The sequence below is a fragment of the Gamsiella multidivaricata genome, assembly GCF_025024155.1.
Source record: "Gamsiella multidivaricata strain RSA 2152 chromosome Unknown BC939scaffold_83, whole genome shotgun sequence".
Lineage (NCBI taxonomy): Eukaryota > Fungi > Mortierellomycota > Mortierellomycetes > Mortierellales > Mortierellaceae > Gamsiella > Gamsiella multidivaricata.
This window is the reverse complement of record NW_026251791.1, coordinates 51,976-77,951: the sequence shown is the minus strand read 5'-3', so window position 1 is coordinate 77,951 and position 25,976 is coordinate 51,976. Positions and strand designations below refer to the sequence as shown.

The following is a 25,976-nucleotide window of genomic DNA, read 5'->3' as shown; positions in this document are numbered from 1 at the left end:
CAGGTTCCGCTGTGGCAAGAAATAACCTTTTTTATTTGATTGATGATATGGATGATATGGATGATAAAATGCCGAGATGCTGTTGATGATGCTGATGCTGATGCTGCTGCGATGGTATAAGCATGCGGCCTCCGCTAAATGTCCATTTAGACCTTTGGCACCGCCAAGATCACAGAGTGCTGGCCACCGGCAGCGATCCTCAAGACGCGGTGACCCTCGATTTGCTTTCCAGTCAACTTCAATGGAGTCGGGACGTCCTCCTCCTCGCCATTGCCACATGCCAACATTTCGCCGAAACCCCAGGCGTAGACGTCCCCATCCTCCGATAAGGCAAGAGTGTGGTTCCCTCCAACTGAAATGGCGCGAATCCTAGGGAGTCCTGGAATTAGTGTTGGTGTCCGGATGGCCTTCTTATGACTACTGGAGTCCTCCGATCCAGGTGTCTCTGTGTATCCGAGTCCGAGTTGATGGCTGTCAGACCGTCCGAATCCGTACAGCTCCCCCTCCTCAGTCAGGGCGATGGTATGGTGCTCACCACCCTGAATATCTGCAAAGGTTTTGTCCTTCAGAGCCTTGATTGGTGCAATCGTAGGGACGTTGTCTTTCTTAGAATCCTCATCGCCGCACTGGCCGTATGTGTTCAGCCCCCAGGCGTAAGCCTTGGCTTGCTTGTCGATTGCGAACGAGTGATATGATCCTGCTCCGACCTTGATGGCTGCCTTGGTGCCGATCGACTCGGGCGTAAGGCCATTCAACATGCGACGAGCCATAATCCTGCGTCCGAGCTGCATCTGTTGACCGTTGCCCCAGCTGTAGATTCTGCCAGCCGACGTCAAAGCCAGGACATGGTCCGTGCCGGTAGCGATGTCGACAATAGAAGGTAGTCCTTCGACGATAGTTGGCAGATTCTGGACCTCATTCTCTTTTGAGTGACCTAAGATGCCCTCGGCGCTCTATGTTCATCAGACACTGACGATTAGTACAGAACATAACAGCCAGTCTGACTTCGTGATATGTGCTAAAAAGAGTGCTTACTCTGAATGTGCCCCAGGTGTAGACACGGCCCTCCTCTGTCAGGGCAACGGTGAGTGAGTCCGAGCAGGCAACCTTGACAATCTTGACATCGTCGAGACCCTCAACGGGCAAGGGAGTGTATTCATCACCAGATCTTCCGAGTGCGCGTTGATCGTTCACGCCCCAGGACCACAGCTGACAAACGACAGATACCGCAGTTAAGATGCCGTAAACAAAAAGCAACAATTCTCTAAAAATAAGCCAATGCATAAAAATCAAGCTACCTTTCCATCTCGACTGAGTGCCATGTTGTGCATACCGCCTATTCGATGTGAGGAGTAAGAGGTAGAATGAATATGAGATGCAACTTCAGAGACAGGTACTCAAAGTAGGCAGCGATAAGTCGATCCGTTACCTGCTGCAATGTCCACAATATGATGTTTGCTTAACACTGCCAAATGGGCAGGCTTCTTTCTCGAGAGGATATCCTCACCCAGGCCGAGCTGAGCGCAATCGCCAGTTCCAAATACAAAAACCTCCCCCGGAGTCGCGGGAATATCAGCCATCGCCAGATCAAGGACGCTGCCAGAGGACTTTGATTTCTTTAGAACCGGGACTTTGACTGGAGTGCTGCTGATGGCACGCTTCCTTGGCGAGGATGGTTTGGTGGTGGATTCGGTCGCTTTGGCTACTATGATTGGGAACATCGAGCAACAAAGGGGTAAGGGAACAAACAATCAAAAAATCAGTGCTTTTGGCAAATAGCTTCGCCACCCTGACATTTTGCGCCATAACAAACCACCAAGTCGCCTGCTCCGTTTTAAAAGCTGGCTTCGTCCTTTGTGCCATCTTTTCATACATACCTGTCATAATGGAGCTGTGAGATATGGAATGAACGTGGTAAAAGAAGAAGAGCTGATCTGTTGATCTGTTCTCTTCACTCCAAGATCTTTTTTTTTTTTTTTGTACATAGCTGCACGTGATTGACCACCAATCGAATGCTTGCTCTACAAGCAGCCCTTCCTCAAAGCATGCAGACAACAGGCGCCGATTGAAACGATAGAACGATAGACTGGCAGACAAACAGATATAAATTATAACCATTGTGCTCCGAAGTTAAGTATGGTTGAACATAATAATTTTTATATTTTATAGGTACAGAATAAGAATATGATACAAGTTGAATTGGCCATGGGTGTAGTTATTGCTGTGCTTCTCGGCTGCCGTGTCTCCTTGACTCCTCTACTGTCAAATGACTGAGAAGAAAACTGACGGCAGATGATTCATCAACGCACGCATACAGCACTTAGTAGCGGTAGTGCTCGGGCTTATAGGGACCCTCGGGGTTGAGACCGAGGTACTCGGACTGGACGGGGGTAAGCTTGGTGAGCTTGACGCCAATCTTAGCCAAGTGGGCAGCAGCGACCTCCTCGTCCAACTTCTTGGGGAGCATGTGGACGCCCAATGGGTAGGAGGCGATGTCGGTCCAGAGAGCGATCTGGGCCAAGACCTGGTTGGAGAAAGAGTTGGACATGACGAACGAGGGGTGGCCGGTGGCGCATCCAAGGTTGACCAAGCGACCCTCAGCCAAGAGGATGATGTGGTTGCCAGAGGCGACCTGGAAGCGGTCGACCTGGGGCTTGATGTTGACGTGGCTGACAGCGTTCTTCTTCAACCAGGCGACATCCAACTCAATGTCGAAGTGGCCGATGTTGCAAACAATGGAGTCGTCCTTCATGGCCGCGAAGTGCTCGCCACGGATGATATCACGGCAGCCGGTGGTGGTAACGAAGATGTTACCCTCAGTGACGGCCTCCTCCATGGTGGTGACCTCGTAACCCTCCATAGCAGCCTGGAGAGCGTTGATGGGGTCGATCTCGGTAACGATGACACGGGCACCCATACCCTTGAGGGCAGCGGCGGAACCCTTGCCGACATCACCGTATCCGGCAACGACAGCAACCTTTCCAGCAATCATGACATCGGTGGCGCGCTTGATTCCGTCGATCAAGGACTCACGGCATCCGTAGAGGTTGTCGAACTTGGACTTTGTGACAGAGTCGTTGACGTTGATGGCGGGAACCTTGAGCTTGTTCTCCTTGAGCATCTTGTACAGGTGGTGGACACCGGTGGTGGTCTCCTCGGAAATACCTCTGATCTCGGTCAAGAGGTCGGGGTGGCTCTCGTGGATGAGAGTGGTCAAATCACCACCATCGTCCAAGATCATGTTGGGGCCCTTGCCATCCTTGAAGGCACGGAGCTGCTGCTCGAGGCACCACATGTACTCCTCATCAGTCTCACCCTTCCAGGCAAAGACCTAATCATATTTCACAACATGAATGCGAAGCAATTGTTAAGTTTTGTTTCTTTTCGAAAAGCAATTGGAGCAACTGGAGATTCAAGTAAAGAGGAAATCGTACAGGGACACCGGTCTCGGCAATGGCGGCGGCAGCGTGGTCCTGGGTCGAGAAGATGTTGCAGGAAGTCCAGGTGACCTCAGCACCGAGTGCGGTCAAGGTTTCGATCAAGACGGCGGTCTGGATGGTCATGTGGAGCGAACCGGCAACGCGGGCACCCTTGAGGATCTGCTGAGGACCGTACTTCACACGGAGGGCAATAAGACCGGGCATCTCGTTCTCGGCGAGCTCGATCTCCTTGCGGCCGAAGGCAGCGAGGCTGATGTCAGCTATGAAAAAAAGTGATCAGGGTCAGCATTTGGTTCCTGAAATCAGAAAGCATGAGGATGAGGGTGAGGATGAGGGTAAGGATGAGGACGATGTGAATAGGGGGAAGCAACTGCGTATACATACCAACTTTGTAGGTCATGGTGAAAGTGATGAAGTGGGTGGATGTGGGTTGAAGGGTGAAGAGTAGGAAGAAGAGAAAGAAAAAAGACGCGACCCAAGGGGGCCCCGTCCTTCTTATCAACAAAAGACCGTACGTACAATTGGGGGAGGGGAACTTGGTGGAAGGTTTTTTTTCTGTTTTTCACGCGCAAACTAAAAAGAAAAACAGCTGGGGCACGGACTGCTTTCTTCTGGCGCTTGATGATGAACTCTCCTCAGGGACACAAGGTTCTTTAGTTCCATCTTCACAAACCAATGGCTCCCGCCTTCTCACCCGAAAGGAGGGGGCTAAAAATTACGTTCCCGTTGTCTATATTCAATGCTACTCAAGGAACTAATCTCGCCACCAGCTCGTCCGCGACCGCCATGCCCCTCTCTGTTGGCGACAGTGCCCCTGGTGTCAGTGTAACGAGTCCTCCCCCGATGCTTGAACGAGTCGCATCTGCATCTAAGTACTATCATTCAGTGTGTTCGTGAATGACCATTGGTTAACATTCCTCAGCGTGGGAACAAGTAGCAGTCATAAACCAGGCGCAGTGGGAAAAAAAAAAAAAAAAAAAAAAAAAAGCGTTTGCAGTTACCTTAAGTAGATCCTGCCCCGTAAGTCGCCGGAAGGTTTCCAGGTCGACTCCCAGCTTGGTGCGCATGCCCAGAACTACAAGTTCCTGCTTGCTCTCTTCAGGACTAATCGCTACTGTGCGTCTAAGGCTATGGCATGGCGACAAATATCGTCAGACGTGCACAGATTTTTTTTTTAATCGCAGCTGCAGATGTAGTCGGACAGTACAGGAATACCTACCCAGTCCCTTGCTCGGCGCATTGACGCATCCAACCTGTCGGGTCGCGGATCTATTTCCCACCAGTCGTCAATGGATAATCCTTTCAGGAACAGATTTCATTATGTACCCGCCTTTATCGCCACTTACATTAAACGTCCGTAGACGTTCTCCTGTCCGTGGGTCGCGTACTCGTCCATGGGCCCCAGGTCCTATGCCTACAAGTGGAAGGCATTGTTATTCTTAAGTATCGCGTTTTCTACATAGATAAATATATATTATATTCCGCTTAACACTACTTTACCCAAGTAATCAACGCCTAGCCAATGACCACTGTTGTGTTTGCTGTATGCCTGGTTCCTAGCAAAATTGGAGACCTCATAATGCTCGAATCCAGCTTTGCTTGTCAGCTATAGTTTTCAAAAGCAAAGTAAAAGTCAGCAGAACAGCTTCATGGCGTATTGAGTAAGGCGGAGATTATTGGCAATGCTGATACTTGACACATCTACCTCAATCATGGCCTCATACATGTCTGTCGCCTGGTCATTGTCGGGCAAAGCGATTTTGCCCTGCGTAACATCCTTATGCAGTCTATGATATCAAAACGTTCGTTACCGTTGGGCACATTATCTTGTTAACTATAAAGCATCTGCAACAACAACAACAACAACAACTCCCAGAAAAAGGGAAAAGAAAGAGAGAAAGGCAAGGCACGCACGCTGTTCCAGGCTCGACCGTGAGATGATAAAGACTTAGGTGATCATCTACAACATCCATCGTAAACCGCAGTTCCTTCGTCCAGTCTTCCAGGGTCTGACCTGCATGACCCATAATTAGGTCCATGTTCACTCTTCCAGGCCATACAGAGCGAGCGTCGAGCAAAGACCTCAGAGCGGAAGAGGGCGTATGGTCGCGACCCAATTCCTTCAATATGTGGTTCTGAAAGGATTGCACGCCCAAGGAGTATCGATTAATCCCAATATCACGCAGGGACTTGAGTGTCTGGACAGATGTTGTAGACTATTTTTCGAGAGAGCGATAGCTGTCAGGTCGTTTTCGGACCTAATATCGATTGATTATATGTTTGTTGACTAAGGGCATTGGAGTAACACTTACAGACGGATTTCCCTAGAAAGCAATGGTTGCAATTCGCGCACTCGTTAGTAGTATGCTCTGCAAGAGCATCTATTCGGAATTTAAGGCTCATGGTGCGGTGTATACCTCCATGGAGATCTCTGTATCTTTGGAGAGATGGCACATTCGGTCCAAGGTGTCCAGTACGGATTGGAACATACTTGGCTATGGCGTATCAATTTAACAATTAAGAAACGGGGTGAAGACTTAGCAAAAACGATGTAGCCATGAAGAAGCCCTTACTCTTGCCAGGCTAGGGGTTCCTCCTATATTAATGTTGATATGAGGGCCATGCATTTAGCCTTCATTGTCGCTTTTGCTTGCACGTTTTGCACAGTAGTCCATAAGAACCTACCGCCAAAATATACAGACCGGACAGGTCGTGATTTTCGATCCAGGCCCCAGTGTGTCAATTCAGTTTTAAGCTCCGTGACCAGTGATCGCTCCATGCGCTCGTTGTCGACGTCAGGGTCAACATACTTGTTGAAGTTACAGTATGTGCATTTGCTGTACGGAGACGTGGATATGACCGTCAGCTCTTTGTTTTAAACAATATCTGGTGGCGAGGCCACTGACATGCATGCTAACCGACCTTGAGCAGTACGGCCAATGGACATATATCGAGAATGGCTCCTGCTCGACAGCTACTATGCCGGAAGGCAGCAGAGTCGACAGGGACCGAGTAATCATCCGCATCTTGTCAGTTGTGGGCGATGGACGTCCTTTATTAACACAATATCTTTGCCAACGAGACGGTGTTATGAACGAGAAAGACGGAAACTAAAAAGCGAGTGAAAGCGGACAGAGGTAGTGTTTGTTCTGTTTGCGCACAGAGAAAAAATTCTAGATTCAACAGTCCCATGCTTTCCGAACGCAGGAAGATAGAAGAGCTTTCTCCGGAGCCATACAGGCTTCCCAAGAGGAGATTCCAAAATGAGTGTACACGACAAATTTATTGAACGCGCGATAAAGGCTGGCTGAGAAATATAACTACAATGGCGAAGATGAGGGTTGGGTAAAGCAGGCACTGAAGCGCGCGAAGGGTGTAGTACCACATTAGTGGTCCAGGATATGGAGATTACCAGACACCACCTTGTTCTCGAGGATGCTGCCGGAAGGAATATCAATGTGAGAACCGGCATTGGCGACAATGATTACGGTGCCCTTGAGGACAACATCTGATCCGAACGACACATCGCCGGTGACAGTCAAGTGGTCGAGCTCAAGAATGTGCGGCGGATTTCTGAAGCGCGCCAAAAAGTTGTTGACCTTCTTAAAGTGATCGCCCAACTTGATCAGGGGCACTGTGTTAAACATGCGCTTGGGGTTGAATGCCAACTCGCCGTGGTTGAGCGCATAGAGATCCGAAGTGACCAAGAACAGGTCCGAAGTCGACTTGACGGGCAAGAAACGGCTGCGGGGCACATTCACACCGTGGGCGTTGTGAAAGTGCTTGATACCGGCACCGACGGCAGTCTCAAGCTGGATGACCTTCTCGCCCTTCTCTGTTGTCTTATCGTTCACAATGACCTCGAGGCTCAGCTCGTTCTCTTCAACCACACGCTTGATCGCCTTCAGATTGACCCACAGGTTGTTTGTGTTAAAGATCTTGAACTTCTTGATACTCTTGAAGTCCTCGACGTGTGCAGATGGCACCTGTGCAATTTCGAGCAGACGGATCGAGCCTTCATAGTCGATAAGCGTGCCTCCCTTGATATCAGCCCTAGTCTTGTCCGTGACCTCCATCAAGAACTCTGCGCCAGACTCAACCATATGATTGAGGATGCTCTCGTCCACAGTTGCACCCAAGTTATCGACATTGGAAACAAAGAGGTACTCCTTGCCCTCATCGATCAGCTTGTCCAAGAGTCCAGAGTTATTAAGGGAGTCAAACAGATCTCCGTGACCAGGAGGGTACCAGTCAGCAAGATCTCCGACAGGGTTACGTGGGACAGGCAGCAACGAATCCTTATTGACGCGTGGGTATCTGGACTGGTTGAAGGTCAAAATGTCGATGTTGTGGGTGGCGTACTTTTGGACAATGCGCTTGGTCTCGTCATCCGTGTTGAACGAGTTCATGAGAATAAAGGGGACGTTTACATTCTTGGCCTTGTTCAGATACTATTATGAAAAGAGCCGAATGAAGAGCGACAGACACGACGTCAGCAACAGGTTGATTACATGGTATGACGACTACATTTTTGCTTGGTAGCGGTCTCCGACACTGTACCTCAATCTGGCGCACACTGAGGTCCAAGAAAGTCATGCCGTCGCGGACTTCAATCGCGCTCTTGGGTCCGACGCAGCCCATGGTGGTTCCAAGGCCACCGTTGAGTTTCAGAACAGCCAGTTTGTTGAGGTAGGGGCTAGATTCGACCCTGGGAATGCTGTCATACGGTACGACCTGATCGTCAGGGGGTGAGTTGACCTTGTCCCAATTGATCTTGGTGCCTTTGCTTCTCTCGCCCAGCCAGCGGGTGAAAAGCAGGAAAAAGTTGCCCATCTCGTGTTGGAAAGCCTTCATTGTGATATCGTTGCAAAATCAAACAGAGGATGACATCAAGATTAGAGAAGCAGAGAGCTATGGGTTAGAGTCGAACTCATGAACTCCGGCCGGACAGATGTTCACATCAATATATACAACGGAGAAGCGAGTGCATGCATGTCCTTTAAGCTCACCTTGCGCTCCTGCTCGTCCTTGACTTGAGAGATCAGTCGATTGAGCTCTGTACGCATAGCGCTGGCCGCGGCTGCACTGCTAGCACCTTGGAAATCCTGTAATACACGCGTAAAAGAAATAAGGATCAGCGGATGCCGCTATGCGTGGGGGAAAACAACAACATGAAAAAACCGCCACCGACTTTTTAATTCTCTGATTCTTACCAAGGTGGATAGGGTGTGAGGATGGTGAAGCTGATGGTCCTGAGTACCAGTGCCAGCAGCAGTAGGGGTTGCAAGGGTGGACATGGTGTTGGGTGCTGGTCGAGAGAGGGCGTGGTGTGTGTGGGTTGTGATGAGGAATGAGAGATCTCATGGAGAAGGTTCCCAAGGTAGACGGCTTTTATATGAAGGGGTGCGCACGAATGTGTTGTCATTGTGTGATCATAGGCCAGAGTGGTAGAAAAAGAACAATCGGCCGTGATAAGGAGGCGCCCATCGGCGATGGAACGTGTTAGTACCTCTCGCCCTTGTCTGCACCTTTGCACTTCCCAGGCCCTTTCCTAAAGGAACAAAAACAAACGAGTTGTAAACATATCATCCCCCTGTAGACTGTTTCAAACCCAACATATCTCCTATCCAGCCAGTGATGCAGCAGGATTGGGATGCATGCGATCCATGGACCACCGGGTCAAGACAGGCCCCTTCCTAGGTCCGCAATCTCTGCATTTTTGAAGCTGCCCTTCTGGAGCTGTTGCATCAAACGCTTTTCAACGCTACTGCTAAAACTGCCTCCTTTCTGTCTTTTTTCTTTTCTTCACTATTCTGTTGGGGTAAAGAAACAAAACGCGTAATTAGACTAACCCCCACTTGATTAAAACGCTTGATCCATCTCTCTATATAACGATAGCACTGTTGCCGAGAGTAGAAGCATTCCAGAAACGGCACAATAACCTTAAATCACTTTATCTTATCTGTGCTCCACAAACGGGCTTTGAAAAAAATGTATCAGACAGGAAACTGACCACTCAGGAACAGCTTCAAGATTTGGCGCGTTCACTCATTACTCCCCCTTGCTCAGCTTTACCTTGCCGCAAAATGGTGTCTACTTTGATCTACGGTACATGTACATTGTTTTGATTCCTACAAGACCAAATTGCCCTTTTGCTTTACAGAGTTATGTACAATTCAGAGTTCCTTCTCCGACGCGGAGGTTAATAAAGATGAAAAGGACACGATATCCCTATTGATACTTCGCACGCTTCCTTTGTTTGTCCTCTCTCTTCTTTCGCTACCAGTCCGCATCTAGCACCAGGATATCGTCATCCATTCGACGCCTCTTGCCCTTATCGAAAGCCCCCGGACGGCTCTCCTCCCTTATAATGTCCTCATCGCTATCGCTGTCCTCAAGCTCTTCATCCCCCACCCGAACACGGCATCGCGCCTCTGACCACCGATAGACCTCCAGTTCCTGGTCGGAAAGAGTCACAACGTAGTCCTCGTTATTTATAACAACCGCCTTGACATCCTTGATCGGGCCTGGTCTCTCGTTCGGCCGTATCCCTGGTCTCTGGAGCAACAGCCGTTGAAGTGAACCATCGCCGGCAGGGGGTTGCGAAGAAGGCATGGAGAACATTGATATCGACGACTGCTGACTGCTGCTGGGCGTATTGCTACTGAGTCCGCTCTCATTCAGCGCACCGTTATTGGCCGCTCCGCTCCAGATATACGTCTAGTCGATAGAAAGGAGGCAAAGGAAGTTAGCCTGGGATCGATCACTCGTCACAGCTATGTTACCAAAGACATACCACGCCTTCTGACCCTGCAGCCATGCAGACAGATCCATCACAACGAGAAAACACGCTGCTCCTTGACATGCATGGCGCAGGAGGCCCTCCAACCACCCTGTATTCAGATTTGAGCACAAAGTCTCCTGAGAACTGATCTTGATCAAGGTGGCCTCGGACATGCCGTGTATAGGGCTCCCCAAGGAACTTGTACGAAGCCATCCAGCGACGAGAAACAGCATCGAAGGATACGGAAGAGCAACTACCGCCCTGAAGCCGAAAAGGCCTGCGCCGTCCTTGATCTTGACTTGCGAAGTTTCCATTCCCGACCTCTGCAGAGACTGATCCTTGACTGGCACTTGCGTATGACGCCAAGGATGTACCACCAGCATGTTCGCTAGCGTCAAAATTGTATAAGAAAGCTCCCTCGAGATTTCCGCACAGAATACCTTCTCGTTTTTGATCAGGCGAAAGTCCAATATGTGTCATGGAGTGGATGGGCGAATGTCCGACCAGACTAGTTTGAGCACAGCTTGCGACAGGACCGTTGTTAAATCGAAGGTCGAGGGTGAGGATACTCGTCTCTTTGCCCTTGACGGAGCAATATATCGCAAAGGGATTTGATGCCGACCAGCAACATGACCATACGGGTGCTTTCAGATCATATCTATTCATAACGTCAGGCAGATACACTCATCAGACATCATGGCTGCTGATAACGTGCCCGCGCCCGATAGATAGCTCAAAAAAGGATTCGCTGAACGACAACATACGACATCAGCATAGACTGGGATTCAGTAGAAGTCACTTTGAGAGTTTTGTCCATGCTTGCAGTGAGTACTAGTGATCTGTTTTCCGCAGGACTGTAGGTGTAGCACTGTAAATCCCTTATGGCATGCGTGTGGATGGGTATAATGCCTTGCAAAGAAAAGTCCCGCATTGATACTCTCGTGACTCCATGAATCTCATTGATCTGTCTCGTGCAAACAAACATTTCTTCGTCTTTCCGAAACGACATGTATTGCGCTGTTCCCGCAGGCTAAGAACATAAATTACGATCGGATGAAAGCGGCAAGCAGTTGAGTAAGGCATCCATGGACTCCATAAGGGCCTTCGATGACTGAGGCGTATAGGTATCTTGGCCTTACCATGGCAGGAGCAGCGATGGTTCTATAATGTGCATAAGAGGCGTCTGTTGCAGCGATCAGCGCTGTATTTGTGATGTTCCTTTGGTTGAGCGTCGAACGGTATCTATCAAGGACATGACATTAGTGAACGACCATTCCAGCGCCAGCAATTCAGTTAGCCTATCGATCTGCTTACTTGATTTTGAATGCCCTCTGGCGGTCATGTTTGTTCTGCAGCCTGGTCATCTCGGATCTCAGCATTTCGTACGCCATCCTCGACTGTACAAGTTCTTGCTCACATCGTAACCGCAGCTCCTGTTCCTTCTTTGCGCGCGCTACAGCTTCGTCCTTCTCGGCAGTGTCTACTACCACGACAGACTTGCTCCAGATCCTCCGTACATCCTTACGCATTGCTGGGTGGCTATTTAAGGGGAAAAAAAAGTCAGCTGCATACCCACGGTCTCTCCAGCCAACCAATGCAACAGTGGAAGATCGATCCACCTACTTGCACTCTGGACATTTGGCACATCCGCCTCGGCCACGCTGCGCCATCCATTTTAGGATGCAGCTAGTTCAATGATGATGAAAAGCGTTGAGTTCTCTGGAACCATCACGATAGAGTTGAGTGCGTAAATTGTCATCTACGACGCACCTCTCGCCAAAGAGATGTCCGCACTTGATAGAGACCAGACGATGACTCCCGCTGTTTGTCCAATGCTCAAAACAGATAGAGCAAGTCGATTCCTGTAGAAAATCAACCCATTAGTGGGTTGTGGTGTCAAAACGTGGACACATGTTCTCACAGAGCCGCGAGTTACTCATGACATGTACCTCCGTCTCTACATTCTGGGGCCGCGGTTCTGGGATATTCGCCAGTCCTGGCCCGAGCATCGGTCGCACCACCACTGGGGCCTGACTCTGGAAATCATGATCCTGGGACGGTGTCAAGCGTTCAGGAGCTGGTGGTTGGGCGTCCGGCTGTAGATCGTGTTCGAGCTCATGCTGTTGCTCCTCATCGTTGTTGATAGTACCCTGTGTTTCCTGAGTTCCTGGGGCAGTCTGACTACCCTCTCCATTTTCCTCGTCCTCGTTGTTGCTGTCCATCACGAATGACATGTCGTCGACGTCCTCGAAATCATTCATGACTACGGACAGGCATTTGTGCACGAAAGAGCTGAAAATGTATTGTTTTCAGCCAACAATTTTATTTACTAGAGCCCGGTAAAAAAAAAAAAAAAAAAAAGCGTGCCTCCCATTCCCCTTGACCCACAGCATCGTCTTTAGGAGCTCACGAAACGCCTGGAGGACAAAAGTTGGAGATGGTTGCCTGTGGTGCTTGCCCTGGAAGGAAAAAAAGGCAAAGCATTGCTCTCCCCGAAGGAGGATGACGGCCGTGGCAGGGTGTCAGGGCCTCCTCGACCCCTTCCCCACCTCCCCAGCCCGGCACTCTTCTTTATCCTCATCCTCACCCTAATAACACTTCTACAAAGCTGTCTACTAGTAACTGTGGTATTTGCAACAAAATTTGTCTCTCTCTCTTGCTACTCTCTGACCGCCGGGGTTTATTTTTCTATAGGGTACAGCTGGGTGTGGATGCGTAGCAGGCTTCAGTTCTCAAAGGGAGGAAGACCAAAGTAAACGGGGTCGAAGAGCTCCAGCGATTCAAGACGCTGTGAAGGTCCGTCCAGCGTTGGGTAAAGTCGTCCGATATTCTCGTCTGGAACCCAAACAACCTTCATATTCGCATTGACGCCTGCCTGAACCCCAATAGGTGAGTCCTCAAAGACAAGGCACTTCTCATTTACGACAGTATCATGTCCATAGTGCTTAGCCAGACGGTCTCGTGCCACGAAGAAAATGTCGGGGTTGGGTTTTCCATGTTTGATGGCGGGATCGTCGCCACAGACAATGACATCAAAAAGTTCGAACAGCGCCTGGTTATTCATCGACTTCAACTCAAAGTTCTTACGGTACGACGACGTTGCCACCTATAGCCAACATCAATTGGGAAGAAGACCTGATTAGAATTCGCTCCTTCTTTATAAAAGGACAACCAACATTGAGATACAGGCGCTCGACACATACAGCAATAGGAATCTTCTTGTCCTTCAGGTGCTTAATGAGGCGCTGTTTCAGAGGAGAGAGTAGGTTAAATTGGGACATTAAAAGCGGGCAAAACAAAGGGCGTCATAGTCCGAAGTGACACATACCATTACTCCAGGCAAAGGCACACAGTGCGGGAATCGTTCCAATTGCAAAAGATGGCGCTCATGCAGGTACTCTTCTGGAGTCATTGCAACGCCGGATTCTCTCACAAGGATTTCCGAAGACTATCACGATATTTTCATGCATTGGATCAGCATGGTTACTCAATGATCTGTGAGAGAAATAGGAGATGCGGGAATGAACAACAAACGGCTTCGGGCCTTATATACCTCCTTTTCACGAAGACCCATCAACTTGGCTTTGAGCTCAAAATCATACTTCTTGCCATAGCGCGCAAGGATCTCGGCTAACCAGACATGTTAAAGGAAAGGATGGATACATGTTGAGCCCGGGTCAGTACCGTTGATTATAAGATGAATTGCAAACTACACATCAACGGCCGCGCCCTGACAATCAGCAAATTGGCCTGGTAATCAAACTTAAAGGCATGTGTGAGAAAAGAAGTGAGACCATGAGGAATATGCTCAACAGTGGATCCAGCGGTCTTTTGTCTCCCGCAGTGGACACTAGCTAGCCCATTAGAATAAGATATGGAGAAGTACGGCGGATCGACATGGTCAAAGAGATATATATATATATATAAAGGATAAGGAGGGGATCCCAGCTTCTGAATCTACTGCTCTGCCGTCCCCTATTATCACTGTCATTTACCACTACCATCGCCATCACTGTTACTGCTACTGCTACTGTTGAGCTGCCGCTAGTATAAACAAATTTCTACGCCAACAACAACGTGTTTAAACTAATAGGAAAGACAGCATAAGCACGTTGTCTATGCCACTCTGTGTCCCCGGTTTGTGCGTAAAGGGCGATTGAGTTGATAGACATGTTTTTTAGCTTACAGGTGATTTGGGTGTAGAGTGATTCCGTGTTGATGAGCAGACCGTCCATGTCAAAGATGCAGTAGTGGATTTCATGCTGAGGTTGCGTGGCCGTAGTGGTCGCTGCTGATGCTGTGGAAGGCATAGTCATGCTTTATTTGAGGAATATGAAGTGTGGAATATGGGGAAGGAATGAGCAAAGGAGAGAAGGACTTTGAATAAGTTGGGCGCCAGCGGAGTGCAGGAAGAAAACATCCCCCTGGACCAGTACGTGTGGCTTGCCCTGACTTTCTTTAGTTGCCACCAAAAAATGACCAGTGATCGCCCTGACCACCATCCCTTCTTCGCAATCGCCTTCCTGGCGGCATCAAGCAGAAAACGGGAATTAGCGCTTCCACATATGCCAGCATGAAGAGCAGCAAAGTACAGACGCAACTATCATTTAAGAATCATTCCGGTAATACGGTAGCCTTTCAGAAGGAGCAGCAACAACTAAACGGAGCCAAAGCCATTTCGGACTGCCACAAGTGCCTGCGGTCAGGTACTCAATTGCTCTATATGCCGGCCCTGCGCCTAGTTTAATCATGATTCGCCTTTGATCCATGCTATCTCGTGTTCTAATACGATAGCGCTCTGCAGTATTTCGGTTACAGGACTTTCGTGGAAACCAATTTGCCATCGTCAAGGCTGTCCTAGAAGGTATTTGAAATGGACAGATGCCAGGACCGTCCACCATCGAGTATACTATTGTTCTAGGAAGCCTCACCAGTCAAATTGATTCTACTAGGCCGCGATGTGTTCGTTATCATGCCTACGGGAGGAGGCAAGTCCTTGTGTTATCAGCTTCCGGCTGTTATGAGTAATGGCGTGACGATTGTCGTGTCCCCTCTACTCGCATTGATTCATGACCAAGCAAGTGCATTGCAGCGCCTAGGCGTCAAAGCAGCTGCATTGAATTCGTCAATTGGAAAGAAGGAACGCGCCTCTGTGATGGCCGATCTGGAATTGAAGGTTCCTACCCTCAAGTTGCTCTATGGTACTGGTCAGCTATACATCCACTACGCTCTGTCGGCTTTCTTTCGAACAAGGACTAATATTGACTCTGGTTTATCGTATAGTTACTCCCGAGTTGCTGGCTACAAGTGAATTCCGCAAACATCTGACTGCTCTTCACAGTAGGGATGCGTTGGCCAGATTAGTAATAGACGAAGTAAGAGAGGACATGGAGATCTACGCAACTGCTGCGGTCATGCAAAATCCCAACGAAAGCGTATTAACCCAGTTGACGAAAAGGCACATTGCATTAGCCAGTGGGGCCACGACTTCAGAAAGGACTATGCGAAGCTGGGCTATTTCAGGAATGAGTTTCCGAAACTCCCGATCTTGGCTTTGACAGCCACGGCTACAGAAAGGTATGTTCTTAGATATAAAAAACACGAGCGAGGACGGTAGATAGGTTCGTTAGTGACTAACATGGTTGATTGGAATTCAATTGCTTTCTATTTGATCTGCAAAGGGTCCGCCAAGACATCATAAAGACGCTGGGTCTCCCTGATCCGCCTGAGCTATGCTTCTTCATCTCGTCATTTAATCGCGACAATCTTTATTACGAGGTACGTCCTGGCACCGTGGGTGAAGTGCCTGAGATAATGCACCTTATGCTAACATATGTTATCATTTGTGGAAAACATAGGTCCGTTTCGACAACAACAATCGGTATGAGAATTTTCTTGGTTTCTTAAGAGGTATCTACAAGAGTCGCAGAAAACGTCTTCAGGCTGAGGCGTCGACCTCATCAGGATCTTCGACATCCGCTTCGCCAACGGCATCAACAGCACCACTGCCATTGGACACTTCCTCCTTGAGAGTATCCAGCGGATTTAGGACAGCAAGCACGGCAGTAAAAGCATCATCAACAGCGCAAGAAATAGAGACAGTTTGCGGTATTATTTACTGCGGTCAACGCATGATGTGTGAGGATCTGGCAAATCGGCTAGTAGGCGACGGGGTTATGGCGGCGGCTTTCCACTCAGGAATGACACCCAAGCAGCGAGCGAATGTTCAGCGGCGATGGTGCTCTCCTACAGGCACAGAGACCAAGAAGAATGGCGAAAACGATACAGATGAAAAGCCGATCGACGTTATCGTAGCCACGATTGCTTTCGGAATGGGTATTGACAAACCAAACGTACGCTTTGTTTGCCATTGGGAACTCCCAAAAACGATCGAAGGTGAGATCATGGTCATAAGCCCTGTAATTTTGATGGATGTGTCGATTTATTGCTCATGCCACTTTTCTTTTCATCTTTCAGGGTATTATCAGGAGAGTGGGCGCGCAGGAAGAGACGGAGATATATCGCGATGTATCCTTTATTATTCGCGCGAAGACCGAGCAAAAATTGAGTTTCTGCTGGAGGTTGAAAAGGAACGTCGTCGACTGAAGACCGAGAAAACGGCATTAAGTACGCGAGACACCGGTTCCGTAGATGTGATCAAGAACTTTCAAAGGATGGTTTCCTATTGTGAGAATGTGACCCAATGCCGCCATGTGTTTCTCTGCGAGTACTTTGGAGAGAAGGATGTCGGAAAGAAGACAGTGTGCAAAGACGGTTCTCGGTGCGACATCTGCCGGACGCCTGAAAAAGTTGCGAAGGAAAAGGCCGAAAAGTTGTCGGACATCCAGGGTCATGGTCGTCAAGCGCAGCACATGGGAGGCAGCAAGACGTTCGTAGGCACTGATGGAATTATTCAAGTACAGGGCGCCTGGCAGTCAGCCTCGGTCGCTCTCGGTCGATACGACGCAGATTTGGTCGGGGATGAGGATAAAGATGATGACGACGAAGCGTCAGGGAGTGGCGATTCTAGCGATGAAGCGGAAAACGGCAATTCCAGTTTAGAGGAGCGCGAACAGGACTACGATTCCGAGGCGGAAAGGAAGGCCAAGCGGAGAAAGCTATTGTTCGGTAGGAAGAAGCATGATACCCACTTTCATATGCCCCCGACCGCATTCATGCAGGTCTGAATTAATCTAACACTTTATTGCAATCGAATCCTGCTGTTGCTCCAGGCAAAGCTGTCGATCCATCGTACTACAAAAGGCCGACTGCACCGTCTGCACCTACGAAAGAAGCCCTTGAGATCACTAGCATCAATAAGTACGACCTTTCTCATTCAGAATCCACCAAAATCGCACTCAGGTTTCGCGAACTGTGCTATGAGACCGTCGAGCGGGCACTTTCATCACTATTCCAGGGATCGCACAGATCTCTAGCCGCGGACTACTTTACAAGACTTGCTGCTGACAGGACCTCATCCTTGGGCAAAGCAGAACTGGACGCAAGGTATAGCGTCATCATGATAATTTTAATCTTATTTTCCATAACCTGCCATTAGCGCATCTGCTAAACATTATTGTTTGCCTTGTAATCGGTATAGGATGACAGAGTTCGTTAAGAAGTTGGCGGTCGAGATCGAGCGAGGAGGTTTCGAAGCCAGTGGGACGCAGAACATTTACAAGTCCGTACTCGGAAATCGTGTCCGCGACATCAAAGGATTCGAAGCCCAGGCCCGAATGGCACTTGCGGCCCTTTCCGCCAGCACTGCTGCTACCTCAGCAATAACCAGAGAGGCGTTGGATCCTGCTCCGGTAACATCAGCAGTACTGTCTGCCAAGCCAATAAACCAGGCCTGGGCGACAGCCGCCAAGGTCTGGGAGAGTCTTCAGCAGCCCTGAGGACAGGCTGTGTGTTGCACCATACAGCCCATGAACTTGTGAACTTGGCCCTGATCTCTCGTTCGTCGAGGAAATATTCTTTCGTCTCATCGCCTCTTCACCTTCTTTGCATCTTCATAAATCTCATCATCGCTCCGCTGACTGTATTCTATAAGACCACTTTCCAATCCCTACCGGACGCAGAATGAATCCTCATTGCTCCTGCTAAACGCTTAGAACTTTATTTTCAGCACCATTTGGTCATACCCTGGAGTTCTTCTCGCTGACCAGCCCTTGCCTCTACTGCCTCATATGGCCTTTACACCGCCGTTCCCACCACAAGAAGGTCTCGTGGATAGCCCTTCGCCCACCCCAAAACAGAACAATGACAATCATTATCTTGATCAACCCAGGGGCGATACGAACAGGAAGGAACTCAATATCATCAGCAGTGACGGCACCAAGACTGCCTTGAACCAATCGAGGCCGCCTCCAACACATGCGGTAAGTGTACCTTCAATAGAATTTTACCGCGCTCTTACATACCCGCGCTCATCTGCTAACAGGATATCTCTAACTTCTACGCCAGGCAAGACACAGCAAGGCCCAACAACCAGGCAATGTTGAGCACTTTTCTCTTCTCTCATGGGTCCGCAATGCACCCTGGAGCAAGTACTTCAAAGACGGATGCCGGCTGATTGTCAGGTCGCCTTTCAACTTTTTCATATTTTTCTGCTGCCTATCGGTGGTGGTATGGGGAGCCTTTCTGGTGCTTCTCATGGGGAACATGGTCAAGCTGAGGGACGACGCTACACAGAAGCTGTGGATTGAAATTGCTTCTCAAGTCCTGAACGGGTTCTTCACGTTGGCCAACGTACCTGTTCACCCCAAACGACTGATTGGTTTCATTCGAGGGATTCGTATCTGGCGAGAAGACAGAGCCATTCGACAAGAGTTTGTTGGTCGGTTTCTCAAGGAGCATCTGGAGGAACAGGATGTGTTAAACGGTGTCTCGGAACAGGATCGAAGAGAAGGGTTACTCAGAAGGCTGGATTTTTATCGATGCTTCCCAGACTATGGCCGAGATCGTGTGGGAAACGAGCTGGCTACGGATACAGACCGGCAAGAGGCGTTCATACCAAACGATACTACTTCTCGGGGATCAGATGCATTGATCCCAACTGTGACCCATGTAGCGGTCCCTGATTCTCCTTCTCCTTCTCCTTCTCCTTCTCAATCTCGGTCAAAATCAACTATATTCGGCTCCCAGGATGCGGCTGAGGATCTAAGTGGGCATGATAATGAGTCGGGATTCGGCACTCCCTTGCGCGCTAGCATTATCATCGACAAGGAACCGCCCCCTAGTTTGGACGGAGCCCCAGCGACAGGAGACAAGATCAGTGTTGGTATTGCCGAGGAGGAATTGAACGGACTGCTTGCTGAAGAGACACGGCGAATGGTGCATTCCGTCGTCCTGCCGTTTTTGCCCTTCCCTCTAGGTGGATCGGGCGGAGGCGAAGACGATGCATCTGCAGATTTAGAACGAGGTCAGCAACTGTCTTTGGATACGGGTATGGCATTGCAGCAGATGGAAGAGGGCATTGCTGTCCAGAAATCACCGGCATCGCCCCGATCTCAGAAGACGCCTGAGCGGGGCTCCTCCTCTGCATCACTGACGAAGGCGCCCACGAAGCGAATATCGCCCAGGACCAAGGCCAGAACGAAGACAATAGCGATGGTCAAGGATAGCAATTCGAGCGTCACTTTAAATCGATCGACGTTCGTGATCCACGAAGCACAGGGCCAACCCAAGAGCGGCCCTCGGAAGAATGTCTTGGTTTTTGCGAAAAGGGGGGATGTAAAAGCGCCGATGACGAAGGTGTTGCCGTTTCAAAGCGAGCAATTGTCGATCAAGAAGGGCAAGCAATCATCACCACTGATGCCCATGCCCGCGGCATTGACGAGCGAGCAGATGGACTGGGTGGACGAGCGCCAGAGACGGCTCTTGAGACGGCAGGAACGGCTCCAGAAGGCGTGGCCGTGGTATAACTATATGATCCCAACTGGGGTTGAGCCTGTCGATTTCTTTGCATTGCCGGCGCAGCAATCCCTAGATCATGTAGAGAGCACTGTTGGGGCATCGGGTCTTCCTGCGCAGGCGCATGTTCAAGAAGAGAAGGGAGTGGCGACCGACGCGGCAACAGCTACAGCAGCGACGGCGACGACGACAACAACAGTGAAAGCTGGTTCAATACCATCGTCCGAGGAAGAAGAGATGAGGTGCAGGACAACGGTCATGCTAAATGGATCACCTATGAAGTTGGTGGTCAGTCCGTCGCGGTTCTGTTTGATTGTGGGATCGTTCAATTTGAACTCGATGATCCAGGAGATGTTGTGCGGGTTTATGTGGGGGATGAATTATCATGTACGACCAGGTTGGGTGGTGGGTACGGGGATGGCGCTGGGGTGTGTGGCGGCAATAGTGCCGAGCGTATTGATCATGCTACACGAGCAGGCGATGGGTCGCATACGGGTGGTTGCCACAGCAGAGGAGGCCATCCAGGACGTTCTGGATGAGAAGCGAGCTGTTTAATAAATTGGATTATTGCTTGTAATATGAACAGTAGTTACAATTTAGCCGAAAAAAAAAAAAAAGTGTCGATGCCTTGAAACTGTGATGAGAGCCGAGAACGTGAGCGCGATGTGTGGTGATGATGGCCTAGAGTTGTCGGAGTGTAGTCTCTTTACCGCTCCCTTTTACCACGGTGCATTATACTGTACAAAAGGATACAAGGAGTCTATCAGTAGATGTAAACAACCGATTGAGCTGGGAACCAGGTTGGATGCATGAGTACATAGAGGAACGCACATGATGATGATGATAGTGATGATGATATTGATGAGGAAGGACATGATATGCGGTGTTCGCAGTATCATATCGAACAGATAGCCATGATGGACCACCTTTCTGCAAGCACTGTGCTATCATCTGGAAATGTAGTCTGACCTGCCTGCCTGGCGCCTGGACAGTCCACCTGTTGTGAAAGTAAAAAGTCCAGATGCGCTGTGGCAACAGGGCACCTTGTCTGTTACGGAATCTTCTTACTCAAAACAAGTCTATTTGGTATACAATAATACTGTGCCCATGCCAATGCTTAAAAATTTTTTTTTTGGTACTCCGTAGTATGCGGTTTAACGGGTGTTTGTGCATGTGTTGTCCAATAGACTACTGGCATGTCCCTGTTTGATTACTCGATGCAGTCTACCCCTGGACGAAGGGCCGTTAGAACAATTCCAGTCCAATCGTCCAATCCAATCCGTCTGGTCGAAATAAGGTGCAGCTTTTATTTAATTAACGAAGGAGGTGGTGCCTTGTTTCCCATTCCCTCTTTCTCGCTTCTCTCGCCTCTCTTGCTTCTCTCGCCTCTCTTGCTTCTCTCCCTCTCTCCCCCTCTCTCCCCCTCTCTCTCCCTCTCTCTCCCTCCCCCTCCTTCCTTCTTTCCCCATCCCCGATACGGAAGTAGGCTGCAAAGATGCCACCAAAGGCTGACCCAACATCAACAGCAGCAACCACCGCGGTGTCTACTACACCAAAGCCCGCCGCGACAAAGACCGCAACAAAGGCCCCCGCAAAACCCACCACCATCGGTGCCACAAACACAGCAACCACAGCAACCACAGCAACCACAGGAACCGCAACCTCAACCACCACAGGCACACTCGGCCCCAGCTCCACTGCCGCCCCAGGCGCCTCCACCGGTGGTCTCTCCACCCCTGCCATCGCCGGCATTGCTGTCGGTGGTCTCGTCGTGCTCTTCCTGCTCTCGATTTTCCTCTGCAAGAAGCGGCGCGCGCACATGTACGCGAAACGGGATTACAGCCACGACCCCAGTCGTGATCCCATCAATCCGAACGACGTCTTCCCTCTAGAGAACAAATATGACCAACGAACGCTCCCACCTTCTGAGGGACACGACGACCTGGATGCCATCACTTATCCTCTTACCCTCCGAGCAGGCGGTAATGACCAACGGCCAGGCCAGACACAGCAAGCACAGCACACGCAGCAACAAGATTATCCCACTTATGACGAGCATATCCAATCGCACTTCTCCCCTGAAAGCCCAAACCTGCAACCCAGGGGCTCTCCTGTTGGTGGTCCACCCGGTGCCCCAGGTGGCCAAGCACATATCCCCGCACCCATCTTGATCAACCCTTTAAACGATAATCCTCCGCGCTCGCCAAATCAGCAGAACAGCCCCAGGGTCATGTCGCCTCTTTCACCAAGATCACATCAGCAACCACCAGGCCCTGACTCAGTCTTCGTCAACGACATGGGAAACCAGTTTGTCCTCGAGGACAACGGCAACAACGGCAGGCAGAACTACAATGATCCTAACTTCGGTAACAATATCAACAACAGCACAGAGCGTCTGCGCGACAGCTTTGACGATGGATCAGTGGTGCAGTCGGAACATTCGTATCGCAGACCGCCTCGAAAGAGCCAGGACTCAAACGTCGGTGGTGGTTATCCTGTACACTCACCATCCGCACCCTACTTCAACCACGGATCAGGACCTGCAAGCCCGAATGGACCAGGACCCCAGCAGCGCGGTGCCCGCCCTGGCCCTCCTAACAGCAACAGCAGCGCGTACTCATCACCCAGACAGGGACCCTCGCATCCATCGCCCCGGCCATCCCACGCACAATACCAACCACCGCAGCCATACTCTCCGCAACAGCCATATCCTCAGCAACCGGGATACCCCCAGCACCCTCAGCAGCCTAGACCGATGTATGGTCCTGGACCAGCATCACCTCCTGCATTTGCGCAGCAGCGTCCAAACAACTACCCCGTTAGATCACCACCCATGGGCCCAAGGGGTCCTGGTGGATATCCACAGGGGGGCCCGCCCGGCTATTCTCAGCCCTCTCCCAACTTTTCTCAACCCTCTCCCAACTACCGCCCTCGCCCCAATTATTCTTAGTGTACTTTTGAGCCCCGGCTCCTTGCCATGCATGTACCGTATGGTTAGTCATTAATGCAATAAAAGGAAGACGTAGAAAACGACAGTGTCATGAATCCGGGCTGGTAGGACGCTTAATGTAACCGCATTGACGCCGCGGTGTGCTTGGCTCAACCTTCATTTATCTTTGCTCCGTCTTTGTCTCCTGCGATCGTTCCACCTCTTTTCTTTTTCATCTCTTTTTCTCTGCATCCCCTTTCCTCATCTGTTCTTGCACGACTTCGCCAGCTATGAACTCCATGAACTACCTTCACTTTGGTAAACAAGCTTCTTTTGTGCAATTGCCTCATCTGCAAAGCTGACATCAGCCTATGGCCCATCAACAACTGCTACCCCTGCCTGTATCAAACTGAAACCCAATTGGATCGGTGTTAACGCCTTTATCTTACATACGGCGAAAAAAAAAAAAAAAAAAAAAAAAAAAAAAAAAAAAAACATAAAGACACGACCAACATGTTCTTGTTGATCAAGTGGCTACCGATAGAGACACCGTTCGGCCTCATCCTTGGTCTAGCACTAACAAGTGGGGTCTGCATTTGTGAACGGATCGTAACCTCGCGACTGGAGAAGGTCTCCATGCGGCTCTATCAGCATCAACAGCAACAGCAACAGCAACAGGAGCTGGTCTGGCGGCAAAGACGACAAAGGAAACATAGGAGTCAGGTCCGAAGCAAAGCCAGATCATCAGCATCCGCAACAACCGTTCGGACAAACTCAGCAGAACCGGACTTGATCTCTTCAGAATTCGAACCGCAGACTGCGGCATCAGGGTCGAGAGATAGTCATAGAAGACCTAGTCTCCCGCCTTTTCCGAGACCGAAAGTGGGCGACGATGATGGAGAGGAAGGCAGCAGCGGCAACAAGATCAGCGGCAAAGGACTGTTGGTACAAAAGATGACTTATTATGCCATAGCCAATATGTTGCGATTGAGCTACATGCTCCTGGCTATGAGCTTTCATATCGGCGTCCTTACCGTGATTGTGAGTTCAATGATTCCAATGACTCCAATGACTCCAATGATTCCAATGATTCCGGTTGCGTTTTACGGTGATGTCTGCACTATTATTCGCTTGCGACACTAACATGTATGGTACACTGGGGTTCGCTGTTTAAATTCATGGATAGGTCGCTTCTTTGACATGCATGCAAGGGTGCCTGGATCATGCTGCGCTGCAAAGGTAACTCAGGCGACTCTTATTTTTGAATTCGAAAACGAGACAAGGGTGCTAGAATGATGGGTAACTGACATTGACAACATGCGATTGTTCATTGACCATTATTATATATGATGCTTCTGTGTAGATCGGAAGGAAAGACACGTTTGGCCGGATACGAGCGATTGGGATCGCCGGGAGCAGACGAGATGGAAAACGATTTGGATAGAGATCGGAACAGTGGAGAAGGATTCATCCTGTATGACTTGGACGAGGACCGACTGTCCGATGAAGAAGAGGATGAGGAGGCGAATAGCAAACCGATGCGAAGCAATGTTGCGTTGACGATATCGCACGACTGCGTATAAGGTGTCTGCACAAGCCCTTCATTATGAAAAAAAAAAACATAAATAAATGATGCTGTTGTGCACAGCTGCGAATAGGGTCTAACAAGACTTGCTGCGCTGTGCAGTGCTTCGGAGACGATAATAAATCGCCGCTTGAAGACTCATTCTTGAAGCTGTCAATCGATCGATCGATCGGGCTGGAGAAGGACCACAGCCAGGTAAAGGGGCACATGCTTTTGTAGATGAAACAGCAGCTCTCTTAGGATGGGATGCATGCTGCTGCTTGTGATACAGCGATTGCCAGCGCTTGCACTAATGCCTCCCCTCTGTTTCCCGTTCATATCCTGGTCGGAATGTCTCCTGCGCCTTGCCCCTCCTTGAATACCATCGTAATGCATTTATTTATTTGCCATGACATGATAGCTTGCTACCAATATACCTGGCCAACTCGTATGCAGGCGTCCATACTGCGCGCTCTTGTGTTGCTGCCTTCTGCCGAGGTTGCCTCCACGTTTATTGCCTCCTTGTGTTGCTTACCCTTCGACTTGTCCATTGACTTTAAGACGGAAAAGAGTTGTACTTGGGCTTTAAACCAGAGCAGACTTATTTTTTTTTGGTGCTGGGTCTTTGTGCCAAATCGAATCCCCCCCCCCCTCCCATTCTTTGGTGGCGTCTTTTTTCTGAAAAATAAACCCTTCCCTTCTTCTCCCACCCACGGCCTTCCCACTCGACTTGAAATCCACCTTTCCTTCCCTCATCGACCCCACCTCGAGCATCCCGGGGCCCAAACAAAAAGGTACGCCGCTCCTCTCTTGTCTTACCACGCGAACCGCATTTCCCCCTTATGCCATGGTGTCATCACGCGCGAGAGAAGGGACTCTGCAACACGCTACCATCGTTTCTCCAGTCCTCATCCCTTTTCAACAAGAGTGAGAATGAACTACGTGCGGCTATACCAGAGTATCTCCTCACCCTGTCCCATTACTGGGGAAAGCAATGGCAGTTCTGCTGTTGCAGGCCTCGCCAGGTCTTTTGCGCTTTCACTTCTACCTCGCCTCAAAAAGGAGTCGCCACCATTCGTGCCTTTTCACGCCACCACGCCACCAAATACTGAAGCGGAAAAATAGCGCCCTTTTTCCTCCCGCACCCATTACCCTGTTCACATTTTGGCTCTCGGCGGCCCATTGCCACCGAGTAGGAAGCCTGATCTGCTGCCCATCAGCCTGAATCTCTAACCTGTGCTCATCTCCTCCTGCTCTTTCCCCCTTCTTTCTTCTGCTATACCCTTGTCCTATTGTATGTGTGTTGATAGTAAACGCCTGTCTCATAGTGCTGCAGTGACGCCA

At 49.8% G+C, this 25,976-nt stretch overlaps 10 protein-coding genes across 10 annotated transcripts; 4 read left to right on the top strand and 6 right to left on the bottom strand.

Moving 5' to 3' along the window:
- Positions 1–3: 3 nt before the first annotated feature.
- BC939DRAFT_464496 (regulator of chromosome condensation 1/beta-lactamase-inhibitor protein II) lies at positions 4–1,930 on the bottom strand. Its single transcript, XM_051557381.1, has 5 exons — positions 1,878–1,930; positions 1,430–1,705; positions 1,299–1,336; positions 1,036–1,209; positions 4–953 (listed from the first exon to the last, which is right to left on the bottom strand). Exons 1-5 carry the CDS (start codon positions 1,882–1,884, stop codon positions 147–149), a joined length of 1,302 nt encoding a protein of 433 aa, XP_051407966.1. The 5' UTR covers positions 1,885–1,930; the 3' UTR covers positions 4–146.
- A 208-nt stretch (positions 1,931–2,138) lies between these two features.
- BC939DRAFT_415613 (Adenosylhomocysteinase) lies at positions 2,139–3,981 on the bottom strand. The gene is made up of 3 exons (XM_051553000.1): positions 3,825–3,981; positions 3,435–3,700; positions 2,139–3,331 (listed from the first exon to the last, which is right to left on the bottom strand). The coding sequence occupies exons 1-3, from the start codon at positions 3,838–3,840 to the stop codon at positions 2,321–2,323; spliced, it is 1,293 nt and encodes a 430-aa protein (XP_051407965.1). The 5' UTR covers positions 3,841–3,981; the 3' UTR covers positions 2,139–2,320.
- Positions 3,982–4,122: 141 nt separating this feature from the next.
- On the bottom strand, positions 4,123–6,562 carry BC939DRAFT_464490 (coproporphyrinogen III oxidase). The gene is made up of 12 exons (XM_051557380.1): positions 6,363–6,562; positions 6,126–6,277; positions 6,014–6,036; positions 5,858–5,935; positions 5,753–5,764; positions 5,355–5,656; positions 5,146–5,227; positions 4,941–5,046; positions 4,787–4,854; positions 4,660–4,709; positions 4,442–4,568; positions 4,123–4,315 (listed from the first exon to the last, which is right to left on the bottom strand). Exons 1-12 carry the CDS (start codon positions 6,464–6,466, stop codon positions 4,187–4,189), a joined length of 1,233 nt encoding a protein of 410 aa, XP_051407964.1. The 5' UTR covers positions 6,467–6,562; the 3' UTR covers positions 4,123–4,186.
- Positions 6,563–6,826: 264 nt separating this feature from the next.
- Positions 6,827–8,737, bottom strand: BC939DRAFT_402049 (UTP--glucose-1-phosphate uridylyltransferase family; the record flags this gene model as incomplete). Its single annotated transcript, XM_051552651.1, has 4 exons — positions 6,827–7,891; positions 8,001–8,288; positions 8,450–8,545; positions 8,654–8,737. 4 exons carry the CDS (start codon positions 8,735–8,737, stop codon positions 6,827–6,829), a joined length of 1,533 nt encoding a protein of 510 aa, XP_051407963.1.
- Positions 8,738–9,220: 483 nt separating this feature from the next.
- On the bottom strand, positions 9,221–12,508 carry BC939DRAFT_464484 (uncharacterized protein). The gene is made up of 8 exons (XM_051557379.1): positions 12,174–12,508; positions 11,995–12,086; positions 11,848–11,910; positions 11,539–11,763; positions 11,364–11,466; positions 10,989–11,254; positions 10,237–10,882; positions 9,221–10,160 (listed from the first exon to the last, which is right to left on the bottom strand). Exons 1-8 carry the CDS (start codon positions 12,483–12,485, stop codon positions 9,720–9,722), a joined length of 2,148 nt encoding a protein of 715 aa, XP_051407962.1. The 5' UTR covers positions 12,486–12,508; the 3' UTR covers positions 9,221–9,719.
- A 244-nt stretch (positions 12,509–12,752) lies between these two features.
- On the bottom strand, positions 12,753–14,620 carry BC939DRAFT_464479 (HAD-like domain-containing protein). Its single transcript, XM_051557378.1, has 5 exons — positions 14,411–14,620; positions 13,778–13,854; positions 13,553–13,672; positions 13,428–13,469; positions 12,753–13,330 (listed from the first exon to the last, which is right to left on the bottom strand). The coding sequence occupies exons 1-5, from the start codon at positions 14,538–14,540 to the stop codon at positions 12,950–12,952; spliced, it is 750 nt and encodes a 249-aa protein (XP_051407961.1). The 5' UTR covers positions 14,541–14,620; the 3' UTR covers positions 12,753–12,949.
- A 177-nt stretch (positions 14,621–14,797) lies between these two features.
- Positions 14,798–18,122, top strand: BC939DRAFT_506982 (P-loop containing nucleoside triphosphate hydrolase protein; the record flags this gene model as incomplete). The annotated part of the gene is made up of 10 exons (XM_051560848.1): positions 14,798–14,930; positions 15,029–15,088; positions 15,177–15,425; positions 15,508–15,599; positions 15,701–15,801; positions 15,906–16,002; positions 16,083–16,620; positions 16,702–17,352; positions 17,457–17,730; positions 17,825–18,122. 10 exons carry the CDS (start codon positions 14,798–14,800, stop codon positions 18,120–18,122), a joined length of 2,493 nt encoding a protein of 830 aa, XP_051407960.1.
- A 291-nt stretch (positions 18,123–18,413) lies between these two features.
- BC939DRAFT_506981 (uncharacterized protein) lies at positions 18,414–20,694 on the top strand (the record flags this gene model as incomplete). The annotated part of the gene is made up of 2 exons (XM_051560847.1): positions 18,414–18,605; positions 18,691–20,694. The coding sequence occupies 2 exons, from the start codon at positions 18,414–18,416 to the stop codon at positions 20,692–20,694; spliced, it is 2,196 nt and encodes a 731-aa protein (XP_051407959.1).
- Positions 20,695–21,634: 940 nt separating this feature from the next.
- BC939DRAFT_480773 (uncharacterized protein) lies at positions 21,635–23,089 on the top strand (the record flags this gene model as incomplete). Its single annotated transcript, XM_051558969.1, has 1 exon — positions 21,635–23,089. One exon carries the CDS (start codon positions 21,635–21,637, stop codon positions 23,087–23,089), a length of 1,455 nt encoding a protein of 484 aa, XP_051407958.1.
- Positions 23,090–23,224: 135 nt separating this feature from the next.
- BC939DRAFT_311476 (uncharacterized protein) lies at positions 23,225–24,435 on the top strand. Its single transcript, XM_051551460.1, has 3 exons — positions 23,225–23,386; positions 23,571–24,307; positions 24,432–24,435. Exons 1-2 carry the CDS (start codon positions 23,359–23,361, stop codon positions 24,209–24,211), a joined length of 669 nt encoding a protein of 222 aa, XP_051407957.1. The 5' UTR covers positions 23,225–23,358; the 3' UTR covers positions 24,212–24,307; positions 24,432–24,435.
- The last annotated feature ends 1,541 nt before the right edge of the window (positions 24,436–25,976 follow it).

Bases quoted from the DNA above. Each gene is read 5' to 3' on its own strand.
- BC939DRAFT_464496 (XM_051557381.1), bottom strand. The intron at 1,210-1,298 runs GTAGCTTGATTT...GTCGTTTGTCAG, and splicing joins CACTCAGTCGAGATGGAAAG to CTGTGGTCCTGGGGCGTGAA. The intron at 954-1,035 runs GTAAGCACTCTT...TGATGAACATAG, and splicing joins ACACCTGGGGCACATTCAGA to AGCGCCGAGGGCATCTTAGG.
- BC939DRAFT_415613 (XM_051553000.1), bottom strand. The intron at 3,332-3,434 runs GTACGATTTCCT...AAATATGATTAG, and splicing joins TTGCCGAGACCGGTGTCCCT to GTCTTTGCCTGGAAGGGTGA.
- BC939DRAFT_464490 (XM_051557380.1), bottom strand. From the start codon at position 6,466: ATGCGGATGATTACTCGGTCCCTGTCGACTCTGCTGCCTTCCGGCATA. The intron at 5,228-5,354 runs GTGCGTGCCTTG...TTGATATCATAG, and splicing joins ACGGTCGAGCCTGGAACAGC to ACTGCATAAGGATGTTACGC. The intron at 4,710-4,786 runs GTAAGTGGCGAT...GGTGGGAAATAG, and splicing joins AACGTCTACGGACGTTTAAT to ATCCGCGACCCGACAGGTTG.
- BC939DRAFT_464484 (XM_051557379.1), bottom strand. From the start codon at position 12,485: ATGAATGATTTCGAGGACGTCGACGACATGTCATTCGTGATGGACAGC. The intron at 11,764-11,847 runs GTAGGTGGATCG...CCCCTTAAATAG, and splicing joins GCCAAATGTCCAGAGTGCAA to CCACCCAGCAATGCGTAAGG. The intron at 11,255-11,363 runs GTAAGGCCAAGA...TTATGTTCTTAG, and splicing joins CCATCGCTGCTCCTGCCATG to CCTGCGGGAACAGCGCAATA.
- BC939DRAFT_464479 (XM_051557378.1), bottom strand. From the start codon at position 14,540: ATGACTATGCCTTCCACAGCATCAGCAGCGACCACTACGGCCACGCAA. The intron at 13,673-13,777 runs GTATATAAGGCC...ATATCGTGATAG, and splicing joins TGGGTCTTCGTGAAAAGGAG to TCTTCGGAAATCCTTGTGAG. The intron at 13,331-13,427 runs GTATGTGTCGAG...TGTTGGCTATAG, and splicing joins ACAAGAAGATTCCTATTGCT to GTGGCAACGTCGTCGTACCG.
- BC939DRAFT_311476 (XM_051551460.1), top strand. From the start codon at position 23,359: ATGAACTCCATGAACTACCTTCACTTTG. The intron at 23,387-23,570 runs GTAAACAAGCTT...AAAAACATAAAG, and splicing joins CATGAACTACCTTCACTTTG to ACACGACCAACATGTTCTTG.